At 40.7% G+C, this 21,309-nt stretch overlaps 1 protein-coding gene across 3 annotated transcripts in view; it reads right to left on the bottom strand.

Annotated features, from left to right (window-relative positions):
• Positions 1 to 16,932: 16,932 nt before the first annotated feature.
• Positions 16,933 to 21,309, bottom strand: part of macrod2 (mono-ADP ribosylhydrolase 2) — a 453,977-nt gene continuing 449,600 nt past the window's right edge. For 2 of the 3 annotated variants that reach the window (XM_034101062.1, XM_034101060.1), the window contains exons 15-17: positions 21,027 to 21,065; positions 19,830 to 19,901; positions 16,933 to 18,181 (exon numbers count right to left, since the gene is read on the bottom strand). In XM_034101062.1, coding sequence (XP_033956953.1) covers positions 18,159 to 18,181; positions 19,830 to 19,901; positions 21,027 to 21,065 — 134 coding nt within the window. In that variant the 3' untranslated portion in view covers positions 16,933 to 18,158. The remainder of the gene's footprint in view (positions 18,182 to 19,829; positions 19,902 to 21,026; positions 21,066 to 21,309) is intronic. The other variant, XM_034101061.1, reaches the window with a different exon arrangement.

Here is a 21,309-nt window from a genome sequence, read left to right as displayed (position 1 = left end):
GGCTCCACTGCCAGATGCTGGGTTTTTTCTCTGTCTTCTCCAGCTGGTTTTGACCAAATGGCTTGAAAAAATAAAGCAGTGTGTTATTGCATTTATTTCTCAGTGGCTGGAGGATAGCGATGATGGCTTCGTTTAACTCTCTTCCCCTCAAAGCACATTCTGGCTTTTTAGAGGTAGAAGGTGGCTGGAGGAATTGGCTATCATTCAAAACGTCTGGAGCAATTGGGGCTGCTATTAACTGGAATATGGGTTTTCAATTTCTCAATATGGATTTCGTGTTCAATTTAAATACTTGTGCATTCTGGCTTCATATACACTCACTTAGTATTCATTATCACTCATGGGAATATGATATGGAAAAGTCTTTCAGGAAATAGTGGCAGCCAAAAGTAATTTCTTGAGTTTGAGAGATTCTTTTCAGTGAGGAAGATTACTATTTTGAAGTTATTTCTCTCAGTAAGGGCTTTTACTTTATTTCAACTGCCTCACCTGCAATCCAGGGACTTGTAGAGACATAAAATAAACATAAGGTTTTGTATAATGCAGAACCAAAAATAATTGATGATAACTTCCAATATATTCCATAATTGGCCACTAGAAAGAGAAATAGGCTATGGTTGTGATTGACAATGATACTGTATCCTTGTTTAAATTATTAATCATATAGCTATTCATGTCATCCACAAACACAGCCATTTATCTTGTGTCTCATCTAACTTGTATATCTCCAAAGACACTCTAGTGTCAAACTCACTTGTTTTATTCACAAAAAGTTTTCTTCACCATCGTACTTTATAGATCCGAAACGGAATGGGCTTTGGAAAGGTTACGTCTCAAAAATGGTTTCACTCTTCTGCCTTAGCTACTTCTCTGCTGTCTTCCCTCATATTCCACTTTGTGGTCATCAATCACTGATGTAGGCCTGATTGCACATGAAGTGGCTGGATCTCATTTTGAGGTGTGACAGGGGCCTATTTTGTGCTGTTGGCAGTGATGGCTGTATGTCAGAGCTCGTGACAGGATGCTCTTCACCCCGTCTCCAGAGGCTTGGGCGTTTGAGGGGCCACCGGCCCCTTTTGTCCTCCTTTTGTAGATGGTCTCCGACACGGCTTGTTTTAGGCCGAGGCAAAGGCAGTAATTGATTTCTCTCTGCTCTCTGATTCCGCCTGTGGCTCCCAGGCGCTGGCTGCATCTCTGCTCTGAGAAACAGATGAATAAAAAGGACAGAGCGTGAAGTTTATGGCCAATAGTCGCAGCGCTGACAGATGGTCAAACCTCACGTAATCAAGGCCCGATAGAAGTCCGGAATGTGGTGGTTAGCTTCTGAATTGGCTTCTGAAAGGATCGGTCATATATATTAGAGCAGAGAGTATTGAGCCGTGAAGAGCTGGAGAGATGGGAGATATTGAGGCGCTGAAGGTGAGAAGAACCTAAGTTCAGATCTGACAGGCTGCATTAATAGATAGGCGAACTGATAGATGCACAGTGCATGGTGTGATGAATAAACTGATTCAGTCAGACATTACATTTGTATTCCTTTTGCTACAGACAGTGGACAAAGTTGTTGCAATCTCGTGTTTGAGATTCATCCAGGTCAATCTAACAGAAATTAATTGTCGAACTCACTTGAAACAACAGCGTTATCTCTTGCATACAGACTTATCTAATTAATAAAAGCTCAATAATAGAATGTTTTTACTTTACCTAAGTCTCGCCATAATATCACAAGAATCAACAGAGCATTTATCATAATTTTGACCTTGTGTCTTCCTGTCAGCAAGACTGACTTAATCAATTGCAGAAGTTGTCAGCTGTGACAAGAGGCGTTTAGCCTGGAGACGAGCAGGACGGGTGGCATTGAGTGTCTACAGACGCTGCAGCCTCTCTCTATTAACGCTGGTGTCTGTTCCAATCCAGACAGCTCGCTCAGACACATTCCAAAACTTTGTTAGCCAACTTTGCTTAATCTATGCTCATTTTTTTTTCTTCACTGCACGCAGGAATAAATTAGCCAATTAACAGTGAATGAGAATATATCCCTGTATATTGCAGTAGGAGGTGTTTTGTGAGTTGCATCTTGCAGAGCAGCTGTGGCGTTCAGTGACAGGAAAGCCTAAAAAGAGGAGTTTGGTGTCATTTTAATCACCTCTATTTGCTCGTTTGAAATGTTAGCACCTCTCCGGCAATTTGACAATGATGCTAAATGAATCCATATTCATTAATGGAGTTTTGAAATGATATTTATTAATTGAGCTCATACTGGTATGCATTGTGAAAAAAAACCATGACAGTTTTCCCAGTAAACAATGACTGAAAAATCTGTTTATGAGTAATGAGGAATACATCGTCATTTATTCTTCTTTTAATGAGACTGAAGGATATAAAGAGGACAAAGCAGAGGGACTGATGATAGTCAAAGAAAAACGGGGACTGGAAACTATCCTCACATGTTGTCCTTTACCCTCCACCTGCCCTGCAGTAACCTGCAGAGATGAAAAGCGTGTCTATCCTAACCGTCCACACCTCAGCGCCGAATGATTGGTTGCAAAATGGCACATTTAAATTGCATGCTGTGTTGAAGTGATTTGCCTTGATGCCTATTTTGTTATGGAAATTCTTGATACATTATCATAACCAGCAGGAGTTTGGAACAGAAAATAATGAATCCTGGTGGGAAGGAGCAGCGCTCTCCACCCTTATTTATCTGAGAATGAATAAATACCCATACTGCATGCACCTAAGGGTCACACCATGTACTCTCAAATGAATGCTTACCGCTCTTAATGGCCGTTCCTTATTGTTAACTGAAGCTTGTCCTTAGTGAGAAAATGAATGCAATGGCACCCACGTCATAGAAGAGGGTGGTTTGCTGGCAGAGGATACTGAAGGAGCATGTCACCTTAAACACCGAATGGTCTGACATCCATATTCTGTCCCTCTTAGCGGGCCAATCAGAATAGATAATAGGATGGAAGTGATATCACAAACCATCTGCTACTTTGACCAGATAGTCAACCATCACAGCTGGGCTTCCTTATTTCTCTTACTTTCAAATATTTTCTTACCAAATCAACTCCTCGTGACTCGCCCTTTCATTCATTTTCTCAGTAAATGGGCCGAGCTAAATTGGACACAGTGTTTCGGATGGCCCATTCACTTTTCTCTGATCGGTAACAAAATCCACTCACCTGATTCTGAATGCATTACAGGGTCTCACTTACTACAGCCTGTTGCTACGGCAACACTTCTCCTCAGAAGCACAGGAGGACCCCAAAGGCTCTGTCAGCACTGACAGGCAAGACACTGAAATGCAGAAGCAATCAAGCTTATCTGTTTTCTCGTGAAGATGCGATCTCAAATTTGTTCGGGAAAATAATCAAGTTAATGTAATTCTTCACAGCATGGTCAACAATCAAGAAAAACAATGAACAATGACAGCAAAGCTACCACCTGCAGGTTTTATATGTGCAGTAATCTGTTGATTTCTCAGCACAATTGTCTCTGTAAGTTTGTGGCAACTTTTTTGGCAACAGTGATGTGTGACAGTGGCCAAGAAGTTTCCTTGAGTGGTTAGGTTAATCTCTCAGGCAGTGGCTGCTGCCAGGATCATTTGAATATCTCCTAAAACAGTGACTCATTCTGTTGATTAGTGCTGTGAGTTTGCCCGTCTGCTACAAAATGCATACTATTAACTCAGCAAACACACAGATAGTCAAACTGGAGATACTTTTTTTGGACAAACTAATTGAACGGAGCTACCCTGCTGAGACGATTCTGAAAAAACTCATTCAATCAAAAAAAACTCCAAATTAATTTTCATGAAGCTCAGATAAATATGATTTATTCCAAGAAGGGTTCTAGCAAATTCTGGTGCTTTGGAAAAGATTAACTTTGGCAAACAATTAAAAACGTTGTTATAGTTTTACTAATGTAATGGCATAAAATGAAGCTCGATGTCTGGTACCATCAAAACCAAGAGCACTAAAACACATGTGCTGCAACCTGTAGATGACCGTGGATTTATTTTTCCCGCGGCACACAAATGCACAGACAGCCACAAATATACCGTTGAGACAGGAGAGTAAATTCTGGTGCTGGTCCATTTAATTCAGGTCTGGAGGCTTGTTTACTGATTCTTGGAGTCTGAAAGGCAAGTTTAAGTTTATGTACAGTATATAGCACATTTAAACACAAGGCAATTCAAAGTGCTTTACAAAAATGAAAGACATTAAGAGCATTAAGAAACATATTATAAAATGATATCTAAAAACACTCATTTAAAAGCAATGATATAAAATCACATTTAAAAACACTCATTTAAAAGCAAAGATAATAAAAGTTACAGTGCAGTTTAAGATGTGAATAGTTCAATTAAAAGCAGCGGCAAAAAAAAAAAAGTCTTCAGCCTGGATTTAAAAGTAGTCAGAGTTGCAGCGGACCTGCAGGTTTCTGGGAGTTTGTTCCAGATATTTGGAGCATAATAACTGAATGCTGCTTCTCCATGTTTAGTTCTGACTCTGGGGACAGAAAGCTGACCAGTCCCTGAGGACCTGAGAGTTCTGGGTGGTTCATAAATTAGCAGTAGATCAGAAATGTATTTTGGGCCTAAACCATTCAAAGCTTTATAAACCAGCAGCAGTATTTTTAAATGTATTCTTTGACACACAGGAAGCCAGTGTAAAGACTTCAGAACAGGAGTGATGTGGTCCACTTTCTTAGTGTTAGTGAGGACTCGAGCAGCAGCGTTCTGAATTAGCTGCAGCTTTCTAATAGATGTTTTAGTGAGACCTGCAAAGACACCATTACAGTAGTCCAGTCTACTGAAGATAAAAGCATGGACAAGTTTTTCCAAATCCTGCTGTGACATTAGTCTTTTAATCCTAGATATATTCTTTAGGTGATAGTAGGCTGATTTAGTAACTGGCTTTATCTGTTGTTTTGAACATTACAGACTGAAGCTCAGCGCTAACTTTTATACGTTCTGCCTTGGCTCCAAAAACCATTACCTCAGTTTTATCTTTGTTTAATTGGAGAAAGTTCTGACACATCCAGTCATTGATTTGTTCAATGCACTTACTCAGTGTTTGAATTGGAAAATAGTCTCCTGGTGAAATGGTTATGTAAATGTGGGTGTCATCCGCATAGCTATGGTAACTTATTTTGTTGTTTTTCATTATCTGAGCCAGTGGTAGCATGTAGATGTTAAAGAGAAGAAGATGGAGCCTTGAGGAACCCCACATGTCATATTTGTCAACTCAGATGTGTATTTACCTATAGAAACAAAGTTGTTTCTGTCCTTTAAGTAGGATTCAAACCAATTTAGAACTGTTGCCGAAAGTCTCACCCAGTTTTCCAGTCAGTCTAGTGATATGCAACCACAGATGTTTAGCTCAGTGTTGAGTGGAAGTGTGAATAATGATACTATACACTGTATATGCTGTATAGTATAGAGCATAGTTCAGTAACAGGCGGACCGCGTTCCGGATCCGGACGCCGACCTATACGGACCCGGACCTGTAATCAATACATTAATAGGGGATTTCAATTTTGAGGGGGCGATTCTATTTTAACCGCCGCCGACAGGGGGCGAAAGAGACGAGTGAGCGATACAGGGAGAGAAACACAGAAGAAGAGACGAGAGAGCGGCAGAGAGAAGCGGAGAGGAAAGTGATTGAAGAGAAGAGTTAGCGATAAAGGGAGAGAAGCGGAGAGGAGAGTGAACAGGCGTGTTTGCGGCAAGCAGGGAGAGACACATGGCGCTCTCCAAGAAGAGGAAAGTGGACAGTGAGAACAGAGCTTTTAACCCTGAGTGGACTCATTCATGTTCATCCTGCCCACTGGGAGCACAGAGCCAGTGTCTCATTTGTTCAGAGACCGTGGCGCTCATTAAAAGTGCCAAAACGCCACTATGAGACAAAACACAAAATGTTTGACCAAACATTCCCACTCAAGTCAGAACTGAGGTCACACAAAATAATCAGTCTCAGAGCCCAATATGATCAGTCCACCAGGATCAAAAACTAAACTAAATATCGTTCCAGGCTAACCAATGAGCACCTGCATGTGTGTATGAGAATGGCCCTGACACCATTTCAGCCCAGATTTAAACTCCTGGCAGGACAAGCTCGAGCTCAATTCTCGCACTGAACCAACAAAAGTGAGTGAGGGACTGCAATATAAGAGGGAAAGAAAGAGAAACTGTTCAATTGTTATGATGTGTAAAGACTGATATTGTTCTATAATCGGCTGAAACTGTCATGATGTGAAACGGTTAACAAAGAAAAAGGGAAACTCAAGCTGCTGCTACACTTTATTTTATTTATCTAAAATTAAGCACTTTAAAGATACACATATTTTCAAAAGCTATTTTATTTATTTTCTCTTTTATTTTTAAATGCAGCCCGAGAGGAACATTACACATATCCACAGTATGTTACTGTATATCTGTATAGTTCAATGTTAATTGACAATAAATATTGTTGTTTTTGAATTGTACTCTCTTTATTTGATTGGCAGTCAGTTGTTGATTACATGCAGACGTTGATAAAGCTACAGCTACTTCAATATATATCACACTAATTCATAAAGCAAGTTAGACATTTTGATGTTCCGGACCTTTGCATGGGGACATTTTCTCTAACTGGACCTCGTTGAATTTGAGTTGAATACCCCTGCTATACAGTATTCAGGGATGCAAAACATATATCGGGGAAAATAATGAGAAATGTATAATATTCTTATGTATTATTCAGACCACAAAGTACAGCCAGAAAAGAGCCGATAAGACAATGCCTTGTTTGCTTTCATATATATATATTATGTTGTCTAGTTTGGTGAAACTGTGAATCTAAACACAACTAGTTGTTATAATTATAAAGGTGCCAGTCTACCATAGACTGTACACTAAGCAGCCATAGGCTCAGTTCTATACAAATCTATATTGTTGTATTGAGGGATGCACAACAGTTCAAGAGTCAGACCTCTTTTTTATGTTTTACCAAAAGGGTTGTCAGTTATTATTTGTTTGGTCAGAGCTATGGAGTATTAAGTCATTTAACTGACATTTAGATATTAGGGCTCAAGTGCAAAAGAAACAGAGATTCTGAAACTTACCTTCGTTATTCTAACATTAGCCTATTAAAAAACAAATGCTGCTAAAATGTGCTCACAGCAGTCAGTGGATGAGCCATGGAGCTGCTGCCCTTTGCTTGTGCCATATGGATTATATATCACATGATATTGTGGCTGTTCCGAGTATAAAATGGTAGAGAAGCCTTGTCACAAAAGCGCTAACTGTGGTTTAAAGAAAGTTCCTCTTTGATGAGTTATTAATGAACTTTTTAATGAAGCTTTTCTCAAGTGGTAACGCACCCAAACTGTTGGCATGTCTTTCATCAATATATCATCACTGTGAGACAGAGCCTGGGAACCTTGGCTGGCTCTCAGAGGGAAACTGTTCAGGCTTTAACTGAAGCCCTGGAACACAGAGCTAAGCATCACATGACAGCTAAAAGTCATCCAGTCAAAGCAAGAAGGTTGCAAAAAAAAACTAAAACACTAACATCAATAGCCGCGTTCACACCGCAGTACCTTTCCCACTTTAGTTCCGATATAGTTCTGAAATGTCGCGTTCACACCAAAAAGAGCCGGAACTAATATTCGTTCATCAGAACCTTTTTTACCCCCTTTTCCCAATAGAGTCTGGCTGCAGATCGCAGCAAGGAGGCGGATCGTATAGGGGCGGATCGTATAGGGGCGGATCGTATAGGGGCGGATCGTATAGTGAACGACGGGAGCCGGCTCTCGCCCACGAACGAGCCGTTTTTTGTTTTGTTTTTGCGGAGGGATCTAGATCGGCATGAAGGCACATTATGCAATGTGCAATGTGGACATTATCCCGCTTATTACACATGGCCACATTCTCAACAAAGTAACAACATGACTGATGGATTTAGAAAAATATTTTATTGATTTAAAAAATAGTTTTATGTATTGATTTAAATTGACATGCATCCGCTAAGAAAAGTAGTCCGTTGTTACTGTTTGAACTAACGTAGCAACGGCAGGAACTGCTTCTATAGTGTTTTTGAGGAGCTTTTTGATTACAGATTTGAAAACATCGTTGCTTGCTTTAAAAGTAGCACAATTCATTATGTCAAACCTTGGAAAGTATCTAGATATCCCTGCCCTAATGCCAAAAGTAACTGGCAACTGAATATGTGTCGCCGTTTGATGTCTATGTCTGGACCGCTGCGTAAAACTTACTTCTCTTCTTACTTCTATAAGAATAAAACACGGAGGACGGAGATCTCTTTTTGTCCCCCTCTTCTCCCCGCTGCAGCCTAGCAGCTGATCTTAAAGCACGCTCCCCTCTCCTGCAGGGAGAAAAACTATATTTATATACTTTATATAGTTTGATACAGTAGCCCCTTTTTTTAAATAGTTTTTATAGGTGTTGCTATCTGTTTTGTGTAGCGTGGTTCTACAAGCAAGTCAATGCATTCATTGGGTGGTATCAGAGAGTTACACGGGTCTGTAAATGCAATGAAAACAATTGGCCACAGCAAATAATTTATATTAAACATGTAATTTTTACTTTTGAATACTTCAGTACAAAGGATGTATTGAATCCTTTAAGTGATATATGTGGACACATATAAATCATTAGTCAAAACAGGGCTACATTTGATTTAATTAAAAGGTATAATATGTGGTAAACTGAAGAGCCCTTTGGGAGCCGAAAGAGCCGGCTCTTCTTGGTGAGCCGAGCCAAATGATCCGGCTCACCAAGAAGAGCCGGAATTCCCATCACTAGAACGAATGAATTCTTCTGCGAGGATTTATAAAAGCAGCAGGAATCCCTTAAGTTGCATTACTGCCACCTACAGTATGTATTTCTGCTGAGTGTCATTATTCTATTGGATAAAAAAAGTTAGGAAACGCCCCTATACGATCCGCCCCTATACGATCCGCCTCCTTGCTGCGGTCTGCAGCCAGACCCATCTCCCTTTTCCGTCCCTGCTAGAGAGCAGGGACTTTCGAGCGGCTCTTTTGTGAGAAAAGAGCTATATTTCTGATTGTTATCCTCGCATTAGCATTATTAGCATTAGCCCAGCGCAGAAACTCAGAGAGACTAACTTATGGCAACACAAAATAAAACAGGTGGAGATGAGGAGGTGTCGGCGTTCTGGGGATTTACTCGGAAGGCTTCAGTAGAAGCTGCTGGGAGTCCCAGCAGCTTCTACTGAAGCCAGTCCCCAACTCCGGGGACTTCCGGCCGGGGACTTTTGTGCGGCAGTATACACCGTGAAGTGGTTTGCGGTCTGCCAGTAAACCCAAAGCAGAAGAAGTGACGTCAGCGGCTTCATTTGCCTAATCCTCCCCCAGGGACTTTTTCCGGTGTGAACGCGATCTGTACTTAGTTCATGCGAACTAAAGAGTTTGCATGAACTAAGTTCGCATGAACCTTTGTGGGAAAAGTACCGCAGTGTGAATGCGCCTTTTGTGGGAGAAAAAGGTTCTTATTTCTGATTGGCTGGGCGGAATGCAAACCACGCCCCGTAAAACTCCCAAAGTTTTGTGAAGCTGCCATTTTATTATCCTCGCATTAGCATTATTAGCATAGCACAAACGCAGAGAGACTAACTTATGGCAACACAAAAGAAAACATGGGAGTGGTGGAGATGAGGAGGTGTCGGCGTTCTGGCGATTTACTCGGAAGGCTTCAGTAGAAGCTGCTGGCAGTCAGTCCCCAACTCCGGGGACTTCCGGCGGGGGACTTCGGGTGGCAGTATACGCCGTGAAGTGGTTTGCGGCCTGCCAGTAAACCCAAAGCAGAAGAAGAAGAAGTGAGGTCAGCGGCTTCATTTGCCTAATCCTCCCCCAGAAACGTATTCCGGTGTGAACGCGATCTGTACTTAATTCATGAGAACTAACGAGTTCTCATGAACTGAGTTCTCATGAACTATTGTGGAAAAATAACTTAGTGTGAACGCCCCTATTGTGTTGCAGAGATACCTACTTAAATTAGCACGCTAAGCAGCTAGCCCCGGCACTTCCTGTCTTGTCACCAGTGTTTCCTCGTGAGGCAACAGCAAGCTTTTCAATCATGTTGAAATGACAGAACCAGTGTACATTTTGATAGTTTATATAAATCCAAAGTGTCAGAAACGAGTAAAACCGCTCATGTTTCTGATTTGTTCTGGAGAATACTTTGCCAGGCGGAAAGCAGGCAGCAGCTCAGGGACTCAGACCTTCAGTTTGCGGCTTTAGCAAAGAAAATAAAACAATCTGTTACTGCTGTTACAGGTTAGACCCAGCGCTGCAGCTGTTTTCTCATTTTTGCCATTTTGATTTTAATCCAATAAACATCTATCAAAATGCACACGGACTAACACAGACTGGTTGGCGACACAGTAACAGGGCTAATGTAAAACTGAAGGGTGACAGCAGACATAATGAATATCAGATGGCAGTACATGTTTACTGCCTCTGAGTTTCATCAGTTTGTTTCTTATTTTTAATCTTGTTATAATTGATGACTGCACATTTAGATTGTATTAAAAGATGACATGAGTTGCTTCTACTTCTTTGGAGCATGCGACCAGGCATCACACATTTTGACATTGTTTAAAGCGGTATATCAAAGCTTTGGTGTTTTTACCGTTATGCAACTTCCAATGTTGAAACCATTGATTTTACAAATACATGTCCCATTTTGTATCTTCAACCATTTGGGTATATAAAAGACAACTTTCTATTATTTAAAACAAATCTCCTGCTGAGTTTATGAAAATGAACAACATTTCTACATCTGACCCCAGCTTACCTTCTGTTCTATCTTGATCACTTAAGTGCCTTCACATTAGATGACTGGAGTGAAAAGCAGCAGGGCTCCAGCGTAAACCCTGCACTCCGCTCAGCTTGATTTAAAAGTTCTTCATCTTTAAATGCATTGCTGAGTCATTCCCTGAATCCCTGGAAACTAAGATCCAGGTGACATTTAGCGGTAATGAGTGACAGAACATCTGCATAACCAAACTGCTTACAATGCTGCAGCCAAATAGGGCTAATGCATTTATTAATGTCCAATTTAATTACTGAGCAATTTAGAGCCGTAGCTTTTAATTTGTATTCATTAGGCTTTCTGGGTTTTTTTGCGGTTAGAAAAACAACATTTGTAATGACTTCTGAAGTTAAGTTGTTAACAAGGGGAGCAACAGTTTGAGTCTTATGCCTTACCCAATGCACTTATTAGTGTCCTTAAAAGCAATGTAATTATTTCAATCTTTTCTGCATTTATCTCCTCCAAAAAGAGAATACTGCACACCAACACATTGTATGTATTTGTTTAGTTATCCAAATAGAAGCTTGTTAAACAACATAAAAGCTTGAACCTATTGGCTAATGAGGACAATTAAGAAAGAATGATGCTGAGTTTTTTCAGATATTGTTAATGAGTCTTTAATTGCATTTAACACAGGACCCTATATTTTCCTCTGCTGCTGTTTTCAGTCTTTGTGGCAAGCAGTTCGACCCAGAAGTCTGCAAAAATAAAGTAACTGCTACACAGCCCTTGCACACACATTAGCTTCAAAATCCAAATTTCACACTGAAGCAAGTTGTGATTTTTCCTCAAAACAGCGATAAAATGAATCCAAGTGGATGTTGCTCATGTGAAATATCACTGCGTTGTTATTCTGAGCAGACTGATGGGGAAAAACCATCTGAGAGCTTCTCCCCTGAGCCCTGTTTGCCGCTCAGTGATCACAAAAGCAGACTTGAATTGGAATGGGTAACTTTATACTTCATGTTATGTCTTACCCGTGCTATACTGTAGCCACAATAAGGGTTAGCATTTGCCATATCACCTCAATATGCATTTTCAAGTTAATAATTAGAGGGAGAGAGATAGAATTAGTTTATTAATCCTCTTTCTGCTCCGTTCTATTGTCACGAGGGGCATTGAGCACGAGACGAGCCGTGCTTTTTCAGTCAGACAACAAATGTAATCTGCATAACGTCTTGTGCTGCTGGAGTTTGATCGACGTATTCTCACTTGTTCAAAGCAAACTAGCTACGCTGCAAGTCAATTTCCTTTCAACATTTCAGTGGCTCTCGCTGCCTTTGAAGACCGACATCCATAATGAATGGCGTCAATTTTCTTCCCAATTAGAGTGTTTATCTCGGCTTAGTTCAGCTATAGTGAGGAGCCTTTGCCTCTTGTGGGGGCGATGCATTTTCATGAAGGACAAACACTGTTATTCTGATAAAGACAGCTTATCTAGTGCTGGGATTTAAAGCTTTAGAGCTTGCATTATTTTTCTCCAATTTGTTGTTGATTTGTTAACAGCCAGTGTGGCGCCGGGTCAGCCGTACTGTGGTGGGAGGGAGGAAGACGGGGGAGAGTTAGCAACAGGAGAGGGAACATGGTAATGCATGTTTATATAAGAAGAGCTTTCATCTGGAAAATAGAATAAATGGAGCACATCACTTCCTATCAGAACGCAGCCGCTTGATAAGGCCTGTCAGATAGAAACTGACAAAAACATGGCAACCATGCAGGTCATTCAACACATGCGTCATGTGTTTATGGTGTGTTTAATGTGTAGAAACAGACGCAGTGCCTGATGTTTTTGCAGTGTGAGTGAACAATTTCAGCCTCCCCGCTCCAATGTAAGCCTAAAAATACAACACTGTTAGGTGTAAACTAGGATGGCAGGCTGTTTTGTGAAATGGGGGGTTTGTTATTTTAGAACTGAAGTGTTTTGCATGCCGTGGAGCAGGCGCGTGGCAGCAAGCCTATGCGATTAAGCTCTTTCCCCTGACACTACCCACTGCTCAGGTTCAGGGAACCCTCAGCTCTGACATGCAACATTTAAATGAAGTCATTAAAATTTAAACCGTCTCCGTTCCAGGGACAATCACTCCTGACATCGCTTGCCGTGCAACAAGTTAATGGAACATAAACATGGTAGCTGGTAAAGCGATATGAAACTTGTTTTTCATTGCAACAGATGAGAAACTTGTTGTTGATGCCTTTTTGTCATCATAGGCTATGAAAACAATATTACAAGAGTGGAATGTTGTTTCTTTTTAGGATAATGTTTAAATCACATTGTTGTGATACATTTCTGGTGAAAGACATGATGCTTGTTGATAAGTTTCCAGTTGTGGGATGGAAAAGAACATGTTGAGAATTCAGCTTCTTTTTGTGTGTTGGACTGGATTTGCTTTGTTATAGATTAGAAGTCTAGGAGTGTCCTGGTGACCATATGTTATACATTCTAACCAGCATACCCATCATTCAATTCCAGTGGGGGGTCTGTTGCATCTCTCGCTTTGTTACCTGTTCATCTCTACACAATGAGAGCTATCAAGTACAGGCCTCCACCTATCAGGGGAATAGAGTGGCGAAGTCACGCCCATCTACTTCCGGTCCATGGGACCTTATTTCGGAAAAATAATGTATTGAAGTCAATGGAGAGACAAAACTTATCTTTCGATCCCTTTGAATTGTGCCATGAATTACACATGATGTTTGTCAGTCTTAAAAAATAATTTCCATGTCAAAAAAGTCACCGTTTGTCGTAAAACTGTTGAAATATAAGACTGAAAAATACGCAACTAGAAAGACTACAAATCCCAGAGTCACGTAAGTGATGTCACAATTGTTTTCCTTCACTAAGAGATAGCTAAAATCAGCGCCATATAGATATAATCTATCTATATGGCGCTGGCTAAGATAAGATAACTTTAACAAAATGCCTGTGTGCTTAGTACCAGGTTGTTATCATACCAGCAATGGGTGTTGCTCGTTCTTTCGCTTCCCGTCTGATGAAAGGACCAGGAGTGGCTGGATCAAGTTAGCTACCTAGCTAGTAGCTAGCACGTTAGTTAGCATTACAGCCTTGTCATTTTTATTAGCCTTAATATGAAGTAACATTAAGTAACCCAAAATGTTAAATAGTAAGAGTAGTAGTCATATTTCGTGAACCCTTTGTAGAGCACTGTCACCGGTGTGATCATTCTATAATACACAATTTAACCCCGGGGGAGAAATGCTAACGCTAGCATCGGCGATCGCCGATCTTTTCTACTTCATGCTATCATCTGCACAAATGGTTGACATTAAACATTAAAAATACCAGGCAGTTCAGAGAGAATCAAAGGCAGGCAGGCAGGCAGCTTTGCATGACATTCTTCTGGACGTGTTTCATTGTGGTGATAGTGAGGGTAGTCAATCGTTTTGTTGACAAGACAGTAGTGAAGGCCATCTTGGTGACGTGTGTTGTTCTGCGAGACCAGAGATGTAGTTCATTAAGCATTTCACACAAACAAATGTGTTACTTCACAGTTTTACGACACATTTATTTATTTTTGACTTGCAAAATTATTTTTTAAATTGACAAACATCATATGTGTAATTCGTGGCACAATTCAAACGGGATCGAAAGATAATTGTTCTCTCTCCATTGACTTCAATACATAATTTTTTCGAAATAAGGTCCCATGGAGGTCCACCGGAAGGGGAGGGACTTCGCCACTCTATGAGAGGTTGGGCCATGCCGATCTAGATCAGCCTGTCGGTGTTCTTTTCCACATAATGACAGCACATTATCCCGCTTATTACATGGCCACATTCTCAACAAAGTAACGTTATGACTCCCAATATTAATTGAAATGCTTTTATGGATTTAGAAAATGATTTTATTGATTTAAAAAATAGTTGTATGTATTGATTTAAATTGACATGCATCCGCTAAGAAAAATAGTCCGTTGTTACCGTTTGAACTAACGTAGCAACGGCAGGAACTGCTTCTATAGTGTTTTTGAGGAGCTTTTTGATTACAGATTTGAAAACATCGTTGCTTGCTTTAAAAGTAGCACAATTCATGATGTCAAACCTTGGAAAGTATCTAGATATCCCTGCCCTAATGCCAAAGTACCTGGCAACTGAATATGTGTCGCCGTTTGATGTCTATGTCTGGACCGCTGCGTAAAAAGGAGGGTTTCTGCCCCATCACTTCTCTTCTTACTTCTATAAGAATAAAACACGGAGATCTCTTTTTCTCCCCCTCTTCTGAGAGCCCAGCAGCTGATCTCAAAGCACGCTCCCCTCTCCTGCAGGGGGGCGTGGTCAGCTGCAGCTCACAGAATCAGCCCCCTGCAAAAACAGCACTGGAAAGAGCAAATAGAATGAAATGAGGCATGGCTAAAATGCAGGATCTGTTTGGTATTTTGAAAAAAACCCTATATTTATATACTTTATATAGGTATGGCCCTACAATATATTGTTCAAATATAGCATGATATGTCCCCTTTAAATAATCACTCTTATACAGCTTCTAATTGTACAGCTTGTGACCCACTCCTCTTGTCTGCTCGACGCTTCATTCGAAACGTTCAGCTTAACAAACCTGAAAGTGCAGAGCCTCATGAAGTGTAATGTAGTCGCTAGGCTATGACAAAGGAGGAGAAGAAGGAAAATGCATGGAATAATAGAGAACATTCCTCTGGTTCTGCTGCTTCAATTGTTATCGTAAATGTATTGTGAAAACTGTACTGTGAAAACTGTACTGTGAAAACTTTTCTCATTCATTTGCCACATGGAAGGCTCTGAAATATATACAGGGACATACTTAGCAATTTTTCACCCCATAATAAGGAGGTTTGAAAGTGAATTCTGATCTGACCAAATTGGAGCAAGTCTGTCCCATCTGGATAATATGCTGTTTACAGTCTCAAGATGAGAGCATGCAATGAGTGTTTCTTATCATTAACCAGTGGCTGTTCGTCACCGTAGTAGCACAATTCTTTTAAACACGTTTTATGATATAACTGGGATTTAGAATTGCCAAAGTCACATGTTCAAATGGGAGAATATTTATATTTCAACATTAATCATGCAGCAATATAATGTGATGGCCTGTGAGTGAAAGGGTAGTTATTATTTTAGACTCAGTAGTTTTGCTAGGCTGCAGTTCACCTGAAGTTCACATCACTCTGATAGAGTAGAGTTAGCTATGCTTCCTTCATCCCATCAAACTTTATTTTCTTCGCTTCTCTTTTCGGGCAATGTGTCTAAATAAGAAGGGCAAACTCTTTTTGATGACTGTCCACATATGTTTGCTAAAGGAACACGCAAGTACCTGTGTCCGTGCTGGAGGTCAGTGGTTGCCAGGATACCAGGCTGTAAGCCCAGTGTGTGTAGCATGAATATTTGCATCCCATGAAAACACAAACATTTCTATGTTGGTGTAAAAAGGTATTTGGTGGTTTTCCAGCTTTTACAAACCTGAGGCTTTTGCTCAGGTTTGTTTCCAGCTTCTGATTGATATGATTTTGCTTGTTGGATAATGAGAGTATCCAAACTAGTGCCCTGTTGCTTTTTACACTGCAACAAGTGGTGCCAATATTCACACTTTTTAAAGTATATATTGATAATATGTCTAATTATTAAAACATATACAATAGTGATGCAACCTAAGACCGTCCAGCCAATGACATGTGAGTTTAGAGATTCAGAGGATAAATAAACATTTACCTAATATTTGAAAAGGCGCTAAGCTAACATTATTTTCAAGATTAGAGAGGTGATTGATAAATTGTTCTGCTCTGGAGAGTCTTTGATAAACTCCTTGTGAGGTCTCTGGCCATTAGTGAGCATCCCAGAGGGAGGGGGCGGGTGCTCTGGGGTGAGAGACATCTCTTCTCATTTGTTACAGAAGAGAGCCTGAGGGCCAGAGAGGCAGCAGGCTTCAGATCACAGGACAGACTAATTGTTTGTCTGCCCAGAGACACACGAGTGATCACTCCTTCACACACAGTGGTTCCATGTAACATGTAAGAACAAAGGGAACATTAATTCTACCCGCTATGAGTACAAAATAAATAAAATCTTATATGAAACAAGACACATGACAAGGCACATTAAAAGCTGAGACATGGCTTCCACCTTTACATTTTATTAGTTGTTTCGGTTATAGTTTAGCAAAGCAAACATCGAAAGTATGAAGGCATCATTTCGTAGAACTTCAATGAATCGGATCTTTAGTATGGCTCCACTGAAAAAATATTCATGAATCATACCAACATTAAAAAGAAACCAAAAGCATGTTTTAAAATCAACTGAGGGAAACACAAGAGACCTTTAACAGGCATTAGCCATCGCATGACGTACTTAAAATTACAAATCATCTGCAAGCAATACACAACCAAGAATCCATACTCTGATCACCTCCTTAGGTCTGTGATTGTGATTTCAATAGTTTGATATGAAATAAGGCAGATTCCTTCAATACAATTATAGACAATCTGATAAGTAGACAAGCAAAAGCGAAGAGGACTGTAATTCCTGTTAATGTGGGATGAAGTTCAAAGCAATTTTTTCTGGCATGCACTGGAAACTGCAAAGAAAAAGAGGGAAAAGAACCAATTGATTTGTTAACAGACACTCATTTCCTGGTTAGTGTACGTTGGCCTTGATGAAGTTTCTTGGTTATACGAGTCAAGCTGCAGTAACAGCGGCGGCGCAGATCAGATCGATCAGTGATGTTTACAGATAACGGCCGGGGAATGACTGCCGCCTTTCAGACTGTGGTCAGAATCAAGGGTCTGATTTGACTAAACAATGGGGCTGCAGAAGTGTGTGAGGAGACATGGCAGGTGTTGGCAGGTATTCCACTGCTGAATGTCATCATGACTGTTTGGCATTGTGAGAACAAAAGGACGGTAGATGTTAAGCATCACCCAGCCTGGATATAAGGAGCTGTGTGGTGGGGGGGTCCTCTGACAGACTCACCATGCTCCCACAGAGGGGGGGGGGGGGATCACAGAAAGAGACTTGAACCTGCTTTATCTCTAAATGATACATGACTCTGACACACAGTGAGATATGGCTCATCTTATCGGGTTGATATGTTCAAGTCCTATGGTAAGGTTTTTGTACATACATACAAATAGTACACACATACTTCAGGGATGAGTAGTTTCTTAAGAGGGAGGGAAGAAGCTAAATAAAGTTGGGGATGTGAGCATCTTGTGAGTGACTGGTTGTCCGGGGCCATGCTGACATGAGCCTCCTGACGCCGGGGGGGGCGGCCTTCGCACAGTTTTGCTGGCTGTCAGATGAGGTCGATTGTCCTTCCTTCGGCTGCTTATTCTTTCTTCTCAACGGTGTCTGGAAGGAGAACAAGTCTGAATTTAGATTTTGCACGGCTGGATTTCTGGTTCTTACATGAAATACACAATACTTTTTCTTTAATATTACTCTTTGCAATATTACCGTATTACCATTTCTTACTTGGGAAGTGATTGGGGACTTTAATGAACAATCTCTGCTAGAAGTGATGATTGCACACCACAGAATGAACTGGAATTACCCAAAATAACCCAAAATCAACAATCATGCAAATATGGAAATAAATTTGAAGTACTTTTTCAAGCAAAACTGGCAAAATATTCCATGTTTCGAGTTTCTTAGTTGTGAGATTTTATAGATTTATCAGTTTGGCTAAGAAGAAATGGCAATGAATGACTTTGCTTCTCAAAGCCTTACTAGAAACAATGGTAAAATGTCAAGATGTATACGTTGGCTTTATAGCCCATGGTATCCTTTCAATCAAAAAGGATATTTCATAGTGATGATCTGTCTATGGGAGAGATGCAATTGTGTCCTTTTTTGCCTAAGTTAGTGGAAAGAAAATGTTTATTTCGGAAAGTTAAGGGGGATTGCCGAAAGCATCCTGCTTTTCTTCACTTTTTGAAGCAATAATTATCTCCAGCAAATGTCCCTTAACTACAGTGATTGGTTATAGGACACTTTCATCGACCCCAAAATGGGTACCAAACTACCAGTTAGAAAATAACAGTACACAGAATGTTGTAGCATGTATCTATAAAAGGCAATAAAGGGCAACGTTTTGTCAAAATTGTATCTGTGATGATCTTGATGCCGTGTGTGACAGACGGATGGATAAACAGACTTTTGGTCACCGAGGCTAATCCTGTTCTAATTTGAGTCTTTTTAAGATAAAACAACCCTGCATCTCTGTTCAGAAAACAGGACGTCTGTAGTGTTTGGATGCTACACCACCGCTAATTTTAACTGCACACTATGGGCCACCCAGCTCTCTATATGGCAGAACACCCTGATCCACAAGCTTGTTCGACAACAAGCTTTTTTTTTATCTGGCGCTCTGTCTGGCATTGTTTAAGCTCTCTCCTTTCCCCACCACCCCACCCGCTCTGCCAAGTTATTTCATATGCTGCTTGCCCGTCCTATTTATTCAACCCTGACAATCTGTTCACAACAGTTGCTTAATGATCTTTTTTTTCTACCTGGGAACTACAGCGCCAAAGTCTAAATCCCATTCTTTGGCTGAACAACTCCATAGAGCCACACACGGAACAAATACAAATGACACGCTGTCTTATTGTCTTATATCTCAGCGGAGCCCTGAGAATAACAACAGTGTGGTATCCTTATCAAATATGATTTATTGGCATGATTATTGCCCCTGCAGCCTGTGTAGGCTGCATGTTAAAATAATATGCATTGCACACTTGATTTATTAAATGTCTGATAGTATAGTTTGCAGGCCATTTATCACACTCAATCTCCAAAGACGTGCTGACACGTTTATACCAAAATATCCTACAATATGGCCCCTACAGAGGGAGAGGAGACGAGGAGGGTGGAACTGGGTAGCACTCAGCTGCTCAGCGCTTAGGGCCCTCTGGATAAAGGGATTTCTAATTCAGCAGCTGTGGCCGCTCACAACAAGTCGTTCCTCAATAGATTGTGTGCGAGATAAGAGCGCCATTACCTTTGGACTGAATGCTGTCAGTAAGAATGGAATCAGGTTGTTCTGAGCTCTCCACAGGATCTTTCATCTCTTCTAGGGAAGAGTAGAGAACAGAAAGAGAGAGGGGGGAAATGTGAGGAGAGGCTTTGATAATCAAGCTGCTGGCCTCTTCTTGTGCAGAAAGCCTCAATTGACCAATCAACAAACTCTCTGCCCATCAAGGCGAGCGGGTTTATAGTTATAATGTAACTAGCAACAACTTTTTCAGACAGGCTTTTTTGGAGCATCTATACATATAACAGTGGCGAACCGTCAGGGCCTTCAAGGTATTCAGAGAATACCCTGGAACACCCAGAAAAAACAAACAAAAAATCGATTTAATTATATAAATAAAATGTAATAAAATGTATATAAAATGAATAAATGAGAATTGTATCTGTGTTGTTGGTCTGTAATATTACAGTGTTACGTTGATTTGTTTGTCCTTCTCGGACCATGCTCTACGCATTTCAGTGGTTTTGTGTTAGAAAAGAAAGCAACCAATCAGATCTTGTTCTGGGTCTCTGGGTAGAATATCCTTCAACCAAGGTATTCTTCATCCTTGATAGAATGCCCTGGCCGTTGCACTGAATGAGAGCGTACGTTTGGACTGACAGTTTGATCAACCAATCATATATTAATTTGTAGTCAGTGGGCGTGTTCTTTCAGAGTTCCCCTCGGTTCCAGGGTATTCTAGAAGGCCCGCTAGTTAACTGGCTCGAGACAGAGGATCTAGTTGAATGCGACGAAGCAATTCATGCCGTTTTATTGTTTTTAACGTTGAAATGACAAGTGCCACAGGTGAAGATGAAGTTGTTGCGGAATTGTTGTGAGTACCCTTTTCAAGACGACAATTCAGTGTTAAGACGGACATTATAATGAGGGGGGGGCGGCAGCGGGGGGTGTGTGTGTGTCTACAGAAGGTCCAGTTGTGATAGACACGGTTCGCCACTGACATATAATCAGAACGCTAACAAGCACTGTGATATATTTATGAATGCAGGCAGCTATGTTGACAGAAATATCCAGCCGAGTGTAGCAGAGGCAAGAAAGCAAGAAATGGAGGAAGGGATGTGTGAGCAGACGGCAGGGAGGTTTCTGTTCAGTGGCAGGATTTCAGCGATTCGTCACAGCACACAGACTGGAGGGTTCATGAGGAGAAACGTAACCTGTACTCACCTCCATTGCTGGTTTCAGTGCTGTTGGTCTCAGATTCATCTGCAATGTGGAGCACACAGATACAGACATGTAACTCATCTCCAATGTCCACTCATGCATGCAGATGTTGTTGATACAAATCTTAGGTATTAGTCAAAGTAATCACCTGTGCAAGATTAATCTGCTTCATATATATATTTATATATTTTAATCAAATTACTTTCTGCTTGAGAAAAAGTAGATAATCCCAAAAACATTGAGAATTTCTATTTTATGAGCAACTTCATCCTCATGGCCTTGCATT

This window comes from Pseudochaenichthys georgianus, chromosome 15 (genome assembly GCF_902827115.2).
Source record: "Pseudochaenichthys georgianus chromosome 15, fPseGeo1.2, whole genome shotgun sequence".
Taxonomy (NCBI): domain Eukaryota; kingdom Metazoa; phylum Chordata; class Actinopteri; order Perciformes; family Channichthyidae; genus Pseudochaenichthys; species Pseudochaenichthys georgianus.
The sequence above is the reverse complement of the archived record's forward strand: the minus strand, read 5'-3'. Positions and strand labels throughout refer to the sequence as shown.